At 45.8% G+C, this 12,500-nt stretch overlaps 1 protein-coding gene across 1 annotated transcript in view; it reads right to left on the reverse strand.

The window, feature by feature from the left end:
- LOC122872843 (son of sevenless homolog 1-like) overlaps positions 1-12,500 on the reverse strand; it is a 73,364-nt gene that overhangs the window by 34,385 nt on the left and 26,479 nt on the right. The window contains 5 exon segments of the mRNA XM_044188853.1: positions 3,937-4,064; positions 6,383-6,481; positions 7,457-7,567; positions 11,104-11,247; positions 11,714-11,923. Of these exon segments, the coding sequence (XP_044044788.1) occupies positions 3,937-4,064; positions 6,383-6,481; positions 7,457-7,567; positions 11,104-11,247; positions 11,714-11,923 (692 nt within the window).

Below are 12,500 nucleotides of genomic sequence, written 5' to 3' on the forward strand. Positions count from 1 at the left end.
TCTCAACGTCTGCTGATTTCGGACAACAGGAAGCGACAGAGAGAAGGACACGCCCCCGTCACCATCAAAGGGACTGCGGTGGAGAGTCAGCAGCTTCAGGTTCGTCTGGGTCCACATCAGCGAGGACCTGACCTGGACCCGCCGCACCGACACCTTCACAAGGGCTCTTCTTCCTCCAGGCTGATACGCTGCAGCTCATACAGACGCACGACTGAGTATCCTGACTGGCTGCAGCACCGCCTGCTGTGGCAGTCACACCATCATTTTATTCTTTTTATGGATTATATTTTGTTCTTATATTTTCACTTCTGCGCTATTTATGTCTTTGTCTTAGATTCTCATTTTACTGTGTGATTTTCTTTTACACATTTTGTGTGAGCATTGTTCGACGAGCCTGAGAACAACCGACGACTGCTTCACTGTAAGTGCACATGACAAATGAAGAACTTGAGAGCGCTCGTGTTCTCTTCTACATCTTCTACAGATATCTTTCAATAAGCTGTGACGAGTCTCTCAGCGTGACCTCCTGCAGCGCCAACAGGTTCAGACTCTGCAGCTCAGGTGTCATTTCACAGGTGAACACAGTTTTACTTCAGTCCTAAAAATAGAAGTTACAATGTTGTCGCGACCACGGTACCCGTTAACATCCATTTGTGTAAGTCTGTCTCGGCTGACTGAGGTCAACAGACGCTTGTGTTTGAAAAAATGTAATGTCCAGAAGCGGCGCAAAGTAAAGGATATTTGCTTATTCGTCCCTTGCTTTTACAGTGGTTGCGTAAAGAAGATAAACATAGAAATGAAATGGTATTACTACTAAACTATTACGGTAAACAAAAGATGCAAAATAAGCAAGCAAGCAAGATTTGACATGTAATGCTGCGCAAGGTCTAAAGACTGAATGCTTTCCCAGTCAGCCACACCTGCACAATCATGCAGCCGCCGCTAAACACACACGCAAAATGTCCATTATATCAAGAAGGTAATAGGTATAAATACAAGCTAAGGAACTGGCTCCTACAAATGTGTCAGAGAAGTTTAGAGGACTGGTTTTGTGCTGTGAGACCTGGTCCTGGAGTTTCTGCAGATTTCGGGACCTCATGTATTCTGTGTTCCTGTTTCTTTAAAAAAACACATAACACTCTGAAGCTATGTGAGCTAAATGCTAACATCAGCATGCTAACATGTTGCTGAGGCTGATGGGAATGTCATTCGTTTTGCAGGTATTTATTATTATATTTATTATATATTATACTACTACATTCATACTATATTATATATTCTGATCCTCTATATTACTACACTTCACCTTATATTTCACATTCCATACTATATCATGTTAATGTTATACAGTTTTATTACATTATATCCATTTTATATTTCTATATTAATACAAACAAACACCAAGTATTATAACTTAATCATATTATATATTATTCTGGAGTGTGCTGTTATAGCAGATGGTATCGTTTTCCTCTTGTACTAATCACACCACTGCGTCACTTCACAGCAAACAGTACTGCAGTATTAGTACAACACGGGACTGTCGTACTAATACTGCAGTACTAACCTAACCCTAACCCATATTTAAGGATCACAGGAAAGAGCCACCGTCAGCGAGCGAGCGGCCGGCACACCACAGCCGACTCTCAGATCTCTGATGGCAGAGCGTCCTTGAACGCACCAGCAGACAGAGTTTGTTAACAGTTAATGATGAAAACACAACTTTAACTAAAGTCTGACAGCGATGGATGATCTGTTAGCAGGTTGGTTTTCAGAGAAACGCACAGAAACTAAAGCGTACTGAAGGAAGGAAGTCCGCTCCTTTAACAGGCAGCTGAGGCCCGTCGCTCTGCTCGCTAATCAGTTTACAACATAAACCCCTGAGGTATGTTAACGCACTGTTTCACAATCAGCCTCCAGCTACACAACAACACCTCCAGTCTGTAGCTCCAACACAAAGACAGGAGAAACTGAAGTCACCTACGTCCTCATGTCCACCTGCCAATCATCCAACCATCTGTCTTCCTCTTCTTCCTCTTCTTCCTCTTCTTCAGGTGATCAGAGCGTTCAACAGTTTAAACTTTATTAAACCAACAGCAGCAGTAGTTTTCCTCTCTCTCCCTCTGTGATCTTTTCTTTCTCCCAGAGAACAATAAGCATCAGAGCAGCGCCGCCCAGATTCTGACGGCACTTCCTTCTAACGACGCCTCTCCGACCCCCGCCTCTCCGACCCCCGCCTCTCCGACCCCCGCCTCTCCGACCCCCGCCTCTCCGACCCCGGCCTCTCCGACCCCCGCCTCTCCGACCTACGACCCCCAGTCTATTTGTGTCCAGAGGGAAACAGGGAGGATGGGAGGAGTCCAACACACTGGACTCATGTGTGTGTGCTGAGAGTGTGTGTGTGTGTGTGTGTGTGTGTGTGTTTGTACTGAATGTGTGTGTGTGTGTGTGTGTGTGTGTGTGTGTGTGTGTGTGTGTGTGTGTGTGTGTTGTACTGAGTGTGTGTTTGTACTGAGTGTGTGTGTGTACTGAATGTGTGTGTGTGTGTGTGTGTGTGTGTGTTTGTACTGAGTGTGTGTGTGTGTGTGTGTGTGTACTGAATGTGTGTGTGTGTGTGTGTGTGTGTTTGTACTGAGTGTGTGTGTGTGTGTGTGTGTGTACTGAATGTGTGTGTGTGTGTGTGTGTGTTTTGTACTGAGTGTGTGTGTGTGTGTGTGTGTGTACTGAATGTGTGTGTGTGTGTGTACTGAATGTGTGTGTGTGTGTGTGTGTGTGTGTGTGTGTGTGTGTTTGTACTGAGTGTGTGTTTGTACTGAGTGTGTGTTTGTACTGAGTGAGTGTGTGTACTGAATGTGTGTGTGTGTGTGTGTTTGTACTGAGTGTGTGTGTGTACTGAATGTGTGTGTGTGTGTGTGTGTGTGTGTGTGTGTGTGTTTGTACTGAGTGTGTGTTTGTACTGAGTGTGTGTGTGTGTGTGTTTGTACTGAGTGTGTGTGTTTGTACTGAGTGAGTGTGTGTACTGAATGTGTGTGTGTGTGTGTGTGTGTGTGTGTTTGTACTGAGTGTGTGTTTGTACTGAGTGTGTGTGTGTGTGTGTTTGTACTGAGTGTGTGTGTGTGTGTGTGTGTGTTTGTACTGAGTGTGTGTTTGTACTGAGTGTGTGTGTACTGAGTGTGTGTGTGTGTGTGTGTGTGTTTGTACTGAGTGTGTGTGTGTACTGAATGTGTGTGTGTGTGTGTGTGTGTGTGTGTTTTGTACTGAGTGTGTGTTTGTACTGAGTGTGTGTGTGTGTGTGTGTGTGTGTTTGTACTGAGTGTGTGTGTGTGTGTGTGTGTGTTTGTACTGAGTGTGTGTTTGTACTGAGTGTGTGTGTACTGAGTGTGTGTGTGTGTGTGTGTGTGTTTGTACTGAGTGTGTGTTTGTACTGAGTGTGTGTGTACTGAGTGTGTGTGTGTACTGTGTGTGTACTGTGTGTGTGTGTGTGTGTGTGTGTGCGTCTGCAGCTCTCTGCAGGTTTTATTCTTGTTATGTAGTTTCTCAGGAAACGCTGCATTTGAACATCTTCTTACTTGTTCTGTCTTTTCAGTCACATGACAACATGGATCAGTGTCATGTCCTCAGGGACCCCCAGAACCACATAAAGGACTCACGTAGGTTCCTTGAGGGACTTTGGAGGCAGGGGGAAACAGTTAGCCTAGCTTAGCATAGCCTAGCTGTCAGTCTGATCTCTGTGTTGTTGACTGACAGCTTTAATGTTAATCACATGAATGTTTCTGTTATTTTGACAGGTGGAGCTCCGCGGTACCTGGGGCTCCTCTTGGCCTGTGTACACCTGTGTTGTGTATATAGCAGTATGAGTGTGTATACAGGTGTGTATACACGTGTGTGTACAGGTGTGTGTACAGGTGTGTGTACAGGTGTGTGCAGGTGACGTACCTGAGCCTCCTCTTGGCGAGGCTCCTGGAGCAGATCCTCTCCATGCTGCTCTGCAGGTTCAGCAGAGCTGTGATGGCCTGTTTCAGACACTCTTTATCCTCCTCATCCTCACTCTTCTCCTCCAGTTGCTGAGGAAACACAGGGGGGGGGGGGGTCAGCACCTGGGCAGGTATTCTCTCCTTAACAGACTGTAGCTCATTGACATCACCTGCAGGGACAGGTGAAGCACCAAACACTACACAGAGAGGGTTTCAGGACCGACTGCAGACCAGGACTTTAGTGACATCAGTTATATTCTGGCTGAACTACAAAATCAGCTGATATGAAAGAACCAGACCAGGACCAGAATCAGAACCAGGACCAGACGTTTTTAACTTCTGGAGAAAAAGAAGACTCCGGGGGACAGAGTTTGTCGACAGAGAACAAAGACAAAACCAGGCCAGATCTAGACCAGAACTCGGCCAAACTGGACTTTGTTAAACTGCTGCAGAGACAGAGTCTGACAGAGCTGGTCCACAAAGAACCATGTCAGAACCAGCCTAAACCATAACCAGGATAAATCCAGACCAGGCCAGAAGAGGGAGGATTAAGCCTGATAGATTTGGCCTACAGAGGGTACAGGACCAGAACCAGGTCTAACCCAGACCACAGTGCAGGTCCAGCAGCAGCATGTGAACAGTAAAATCTGGATTGAGCTCGTCTGTCCTGTTTCTTCAGAGTCAAGGATCAGAACCAGATCAGGATAAACCTCCTGCCCCCCCAACCCCATAACCCCTCAACAGCACTGAAATAATCTGCAGAACATGACTGGAGGTATTTCAGATATTTAACCTCAGCCGAGCCAAAGGGAGCTTCCAGCTGCACCGCTGAAAGTCCCAGACCAGGACTGGATCTGATTGGTAGACTTTATTTTTGAGGTGAATCAGCTGATGAGTTATTTATCTTATATTTTAACTTCACCCATTGAAAGTCTGGTCTACAATGCTGGTCCCAGTCTACAATAGTAGACCTGGTCAACAGCACTGGTCCCGGTCCACAGCACTAAACCTGGTCTACAGTAGGCTTGGGCATTCATTCTGCCTGTTCCCACATGCATTTACAGGTTGACGTGTCTTCTTCCTAGCAGCGTTAGTGCGGCACAATTCCCCGGGTCGGGCAGATCGTGCGAAGACAGAGTTCAGTAAAAGCTTGTCTCCTAGCTGCAGGCTAATAAACAACCACATGAGTGCGTAGCGAGCGAGTGGTGGAGTACAAGTGACGGAGAGCGAGCGGCGGAAAGTGGCGGTGAAAGGAGCGGAGCAGAGGAAAAGGTGTGAGTGTAAAAAAGTGTAGGTTACAGAGTGTCAGTTAATAAATGCTAATGTAATGTGGTACAGGTGTGGTACAGGTGTTGTACAGGTGTGGTACAGGTGTTGTACAGGTGTGGTACAGGTGTGGTACAGGTGTGGTGGTACAGGTGTTGTACAGGTGTTGTGGTGGTACAGGTGTTGTACTACAGGTGTTGTACTACAGGTGTGGTGGTACAGGTGTTGTGGTGGTACAGGTGTTGTACTACAGGTGTGGTACTACAGGTGTGGTACAGGTGTTGAACTACAGGTGTGGTACTGCAGGTGTAGTACTACAGGTGTGGTACAGGTGTGGTGGTGGTACAGGTGTTGTACTACAGGTGTTGTACAGGTGTGGTGGTACAGGTGTTGTACAGGTGTTGTGGTGGTACAGGTGTTGTACTACAGGTGTTGTACAGGTGTGGTGGTGCAGGTGTTGTACTACAGGTGTGGTGGTACAGGTGTTGTGGTGGTACAGGTGTTGTACTACAGGTGTGGTACTACAGGTGTGGTACAGGTGTTGAACTACAGGTGTTGTGCAGGTGTTGTGCAGGTGTTGTGCAGGTGTTGTGGTGGTACAGGTGTTGTACTACAGGTGTGGTACTACAGGTGTGGTACTACAGGTGTGGTACTACAGGTGTTGTGCAGGTGTGGTCAGGTGTGGAACAGGTGTTGTGCAGGTGTTGTGGTGGTACAGGTGTTGTACTACACGTGTGGTACTACACGTGTGGTACTACAGGTGTGGTACAGGTGTTGAACTACAGGTGTGGTACTACAGGTGTGGTACAGGTGTTGTGCAGGTGTGGTGGTGCAGGTGTAGTACTACAGGTGTGGTACAGGTGTTGTACTACAGGTGTTGTGCAGGTGTTGTGGTGGTACAGGTGTTGTACTACACGTGTGGTACTACACGTGTGGTACTACAGGTGTGGTACTACAGGTGTTGTGCAGGTGTGGTCAGGTGTGGTCAGGTGTGGTCAGGTGTGGAACAGGTGTTGTGCAGGTGTGGTCAGGTGTGGAACAGGTGTTGTGCAGGTGTGGTCAGGTGTGGAACAGGTGTTGTGCAGGTGTGGTCAGGTGTTGTCAGGTGTGGTACAGCGGATGTACAGGTGTGGCAGACTCACCTTGAGGATCTCGAACAGATGCAGACAGTGGTAAACCGGAGTGAGCAGCAGTCTGGGCAGAACGTACTGAACAGCCTCTTTAAAACCTTCACAGATGGACTGAAGACAGAGACAGACCACACCTTTACTTCCTGTCACCATCACCTCCACCAGAGAAACAGAGCAGCTCGGTATGAAGAGCTGCTGGTTCTGAGGTGTGGATCTGGATGTAACTGAACACAGAAACTCTCCTGATAATTTAACCGTCACACAGGTTCATGTTCTGAACACCAGTTTGTTTATTTCAAAACGCATCAGGTTTTTTCTGTCTCTAAATACTACAATACCCATGAGCCTCAGCTGCTGTTGCTGTGGAGAAGAAGCCAGAATCTGGTTTTAAACAGCTGAATGTTTGATCAGGTTTCTAGAAACAGCAGACTTTGAAGATCTGTGATTGGCTGTGTGCGTTAGTGAAATGCACCCTGGGAGTCGCAGTTGACTTCTCTCCTTCAGTTTTTATGTCCTCAAGCTTCTTGTAGCTTTGACTTTTTAACAAAGAACCAGATATTTTCTAACACAGCTGTTCTTTTGTTCTCTCGTTAGCTTCAAATATCGATGTATATTGAGTGTTGCACATTTTCTTTTTCAGAATAACCAGGACTGTTTGAAAATGAAGATTTATTTGATGTGATTAGTTGCAGTCAAGATTTATGATGGATTATATAAACATGTAGAATTTAGGTTTGCCAAATTTATTTTTTTTTTACAAAAAAAGCAGAGCTGTGAAGGTGTCAAATATGAGAGCTGATTACAGAGCAGAAACACAACTAATCAGTGACATCTGGGAGGTTTTTAATGAAACTGGCAGCAACTATGACATAACTAATAAATAACACGGGCGAGAATTAATAAAGAACCCTAACCCTGATAATAAATAAGTAAAACAACAAAGATTTAATCAAAGTAAGTTGTTAGGGCTTACATGGAGGTGGAGCCTGTGGGTCTCAGATGTCAGAGGTCAAGGGCGGGGCTTATCCGGAGGTGGAGCCTATAGGTATCTGATATCAGAGGTGTTTGTGGGGGGGGGGGGCTTACCTGGAGGTGGAAGGCAGCTCCTGGTTTGGACACCTGACTCAGGAAGTGTTCATGGAAACCTGAGCGCAGGATGTCCTGAGCGTACGTCTCATAGGGGTCAAAGGCCAACTCCTGTCAATCAAATCACACATCAGTCAGAACCCGAGCTGATCAATCACACAGCGCTAGAGCTGCATCATCTGGGTCCCTAATCTCAGGAGAACAAACAGAAGACAGAACATTACACAACAACACAAAAGGAAAATAAATTGATCTGAAGATGAACACATGAATCATAAGAGAAATGATGAGACTGTAGAGAAACAGTCAGTAACTGGAACACGTTTGTTTTAAGAGATTAGTAGATTTAATCTTCAACTGTGTTCACATCATCACAGAAGAACTTTTGCTTTTGTGCGCCTCCTCCATTATTGTGTGTGTGTTGTGTTGCGACAGCTCTGAGAAGATGTCCGCAGTGCAAAGTTGACCTTTGACCCGAGCTGCTCAGCCAATCACTGTTGAACTGTACGATAGCAAACTGACCTCAGATCAGACAGAAAGATATTCACTTGCTGAAATATCAGCATGATACAGCTTCCAGGTTTGATACAAAAACACTGAGTTTCTGAAATGTAGCAAACTACTGCTAGCAGCATTAGCATTGTAGCTAAGGTGGCTCTGTTTAGTAGAGCGCCACCAGTGAATCAGCTCCTCCAGACTCTATTTTCGCTGCGGGTGAGTCGGCCCCAACTGATGCCCCGCAAACTGTGAGAGATGATGCATGGTTAAGCCTTGGAGCAAAGCCCAAGTCCCGAGCTTGTTCTACCCCAGGGTCCTGGACTTCGGTGAAGGGCGGAAAGCTGCTCTTCTCACTCCTCTATGCCAGAGGCTCTCCATTTTGAGAACAGGTTTCAAGCCCTGGAGCCCACAATCAATCAGGAATTCCCTACTCTATGTGAACAAACCCAATCCTCCGTGCCATCGACTGCACCACGACACTCTCCATCGCCACCGGCCTCCTCTCCGACCATGCTGCTGCAGTCTGCCCGTCACCCAAAGACACATGCCACTACTGTGGCTCACTCTCGCCCCGGTAGTAGAGCGCTTGAGACCTCCACCTCACTCCTCTGTCAGTGAGCACCCGAGGACGTATACCAAGGCAGTTGTTGGCAACTGCACATCTGGCTTAAGGGCTACTGCTGTAGCAGAAACATTCTACAACAGAACGGATCTCTTCAAACATGATCGCCTCCATCCAAATCATGCAGGATTTCGTCTTATCTATGAACATCGAACTCACAGTACATTCCTGCAAGGCATTCACCACATGAAGGTCAGCGAGCTGTCAGATTAAGGGTTATTCTCATAGTTTTCCCTATAATGAAAATCCCACACTGACATATACTATGCCAGTGATAATCAACAACAGACATAACTGCACTAAAACATCACCTAAATCAGTCAGCCATCAGAACCTTGTCTATGTTAAACCTGCCATGTCATATCCAGTTGCTGCTGCTGCCACTAACAGTTTAAAGCTGGCACTGCTAAATGTCAGATCCTTATCATCGTTAATGACATCATATGCAACAACAAACTTGATTGCATTATGCTTACTTGAGACATGGCTGGATGAGATTGTTAACAAAGAGCTGAGACTTCACCTGAAAATTTCAGATTTGTACATTGCGCAAGATGCAACAGAAAGGGCGGGGGTTGCTACCCTCTATGTTGACCAACCTCCAATATCCCTTTTCTTAGTAAATACTTGAAAAGGTTGTCTACAAACAGCTGAACAGTCACCTCTGTGTGATGTATATCAATTTAGCTTCAGGACAACCACAGCACTGAAACAGCTCTCATAAAAGTAGTCATTGACCTAAAGATCAACACTGCTGCAAATAAACCTTCCATCTTAGTATTACCAGACCTGACTGCAGCCTTTGACACCGTCGACCACAACATTTTACTTAATAGACTAGAAAATTCAGTTGGCCTATCTGGCCTTGTCATTAACTGGCTCTCTTCCTTCTAACAGGCAGGACATTCTCCGTGTCTCTTGACAACTTCAAAACTGGCAATTTTAACATTTGTTTTGGGGTCCCACAGGGCTCAGTTCTGGGCCCATTACTGTTTATTCTCTATATGCTGCCATTTGGCTCCATCATACAGAAGCATGATGTATTTTATCATTAATATGCCGATGATACACAATTATATATTTCACTTTCACATGGTAACCTCAACCCCATGAATCCTTGTCAACTGTATCAGTGACATCAGACCCTGGATGACCAAAAACTTTCTGCAGTTAAAACAGAAGACTGAGGTCCTTGTGGTAGGCGCTAGAGATCAGAGACAGGAGATCCACTCCAAAGTGCTCTCGTTGTCTCTGAAACACAGTGAGCAGGTTAGAAATCTAGGTGTTATCTTGGATTCAGAACTAAACTTCACAAGCCACATTACAAGTACAACTAGAACAGCATTTTACCACCTAAAAAATATTTCCAAGTCAAATCCATCTTGGCTCAGCAGTGTTTCCCACAGGATTTTGTGAGACGGTTGTGGGTGAACCTCGGACCCTCTAGGGGGTCGGTGAGTATGCTCCCCTGGTAGAAAATTTTGTACATTTTCAAGTTAAATGCATCCATCTGGTGCACTTTGAGAGCAAAATTAAGAGGCTAGATCTATGAAGAACTTTGTGTTCTAGTAAACAATTCAATCATAAACACATTCAGGGTTTTCCCTGGTTTCTGGAGAGCTTGGGTGCTGTGGTGGGGGGGTCGTGTGGTCAAGGATTTGGGGGTCCTCCCCCAAGAAAATTTTATTTTATCTGACTAAAAACTATGCATTTTACATAATTTTAGACTATCATCATTACAATATTTATTAAAAAAACACACAGGTTGTAGTTTTTCACATCACACTCTGACATTTGCAAGAAGAAGAGTGAGACAAATATGCTCACTGATGAAGTAAGTGTGATGTCCTGAAGTTGTCCTTCGCATTTTTGTGAGTGATCGCACTGTGTGCCATAACAAATAATCATCACAAAATAACATTGGTTAAACAAGGCTTATAGTGAAGGTATCTGAACTGCGCTTTGCTCATCCTCCAGGGTGAGTCAGGGTGAAGCCACAAACCATCTGAAGGGGTGAGTATCGTTTGGATTGTATCTTTATCTTATCCATACTCTTATTGGCCGGCTCTTCATCAATGCTCTTACTGCTCCCTTTTCATTACTAAAGAATTGTTTGTTTTTTTTATTGTTATTTTTTCAAAATAATAAATTCAGTACAGGATTAGAATTGATTTATATTTTAAATATAACTAAATATTGTTTCTAGAGCAGCAACAGTAAAGTTAACAACAGCAAAGTCACTATATACACTCAATAATGTTTCAGTGGAGACAAATCTAAAATGTCAGTAAAATAAATCATATTCCTGACATCAAAATATGAAGAACGCAAACAGTCAGTATCAGTCCTTCCTCCTCCCTCCTGCCTCACTGCAGGTAAGTTACCTGGTGGAGTGGGGAGGTGCTGCTTTGTCTCAGCCAGCAGAAAGTTTACATGAATTTGCCAAATTTTTAATTAATTAAAAGTTAATACATTTTATTTGTCACATTTTCAAAAAAATAGGCTAAAGGTACAGACAGGTACAAACCTCAGCCAGGTCCTCGAAGCAGCTTCCCACCAGAGGATGAGGACTGCCTTCATCTGTCATCTCCACCGTGTCCTCGATCAAACCCAACAGCTTCACCGTCACCTCGTGGATATCAACGATCCGACTGAAGATACTGTCTACATCCTGACACACACACAGACAGGCAGGCGATCAATCAGACTGATCAGACAGACAGGCAGGCGATCAATCAGACTGATCAGACAGACAGGCAGGCGATCAATCAGACTGATCAGACAGACACATAGGCAGGCGATCAATCAGACTGATCAGACAGACAGGCAGGGGATCAATCAGACTGATCAGACAGACAGGCAGGGGATCAATCAGACTGATCAGACAGACAGGCAGGCGATCAATCAGACTGATCAGACAGACAGGCAGGCGATCAATCAGACTGATCAGACAGACAGGCAGGGGATCAATCAGACTGATCAGACAGACACATAGGCAGGCGATCAATCAGACTGATCAGACAGACAGGCAGGGGATCAATCAGACTGATCAGACAGACAGGCAGGCGATCAATCAGACTCATCAGACAGACAGGCAGGCGATCAATCAGACTGATCAGACAGGTGACCCTACGTACGTGTTGAGAGAAGAGCATGTGGCTGGAGATGAAGGGCTCCCTGAACACCTTGATGAGCAGGTTGAGCTGTCTCAGGTACTGTCGACCGTCCGACATGAAGCTCCTCACCAGCTCATAGTAACTCTGCTCCTCATTGGCTGACGGCTCCTCGTCCATCAGAGGGAAGCCGCTGATGTCCTCCTCGTCCTGGTGGAACATGTCCATCAGCACCTGCACACACAGACAGGTAAGAGAGAGACAGGTGAGACAGAGAGAGAGACAGACAGGTAAGGAGAGACAGGTGAGAGAGAGAGAGACAGACAGGTGAAGGTGAGACAGAGAGAGAGACAGACAGGTGAGGGAGAGACAGGTGAGACAGAGAGAGAGAGACAGACAGGTAAGGGAGAGACAGGTGAGACACAGAGAGAGAGACAGACAGACAGACAGGTGAGGGAGAGACAGGTGAGACAGAGAGAGACAGACAGACAGACAGACAGGTGAGGGAGAGACAGGTGAGACAGAGAGACAGACAGACAGGTGAAGGAGAGACAGGTGAGAGAGAGAGAGACAGACAGACAGACAGACAGACAGACAGGTGAGGGAGAGAAAGGTGAGACAGAGAGACAGACAGACAGGTGAAGGAGAGACAGGTGAGACAGAGAGAGAGAGATAGACAGAGAGGTGAGGGAGAGACAGGTGAGACAGAGAGAGAGACAGACAGACAGACAGGTGAGACAGAGAGAGAGAGATAGACAGAGAGGTGAGGGAGAGACAGGTGAGACAGAGAGACAGACAGACAGGTGAGGGA

This window comes from Siniperca chuatsi, linkage group LG3, assembly GCF_020085105.1.
Source record: "Siniperca chuatsi isolate FFG_IHB_CAS linkage group LG3, ASM2008510v1, whole genome shotgun sequence".
NCBI classification, from domain to species: domain Eukaryota; kingdom Metazoa; phylum Chordata; class Actinopteri; order Centrarchiformes; family Sinipercidae; genus Siniperca; species Siniperca chuatsi.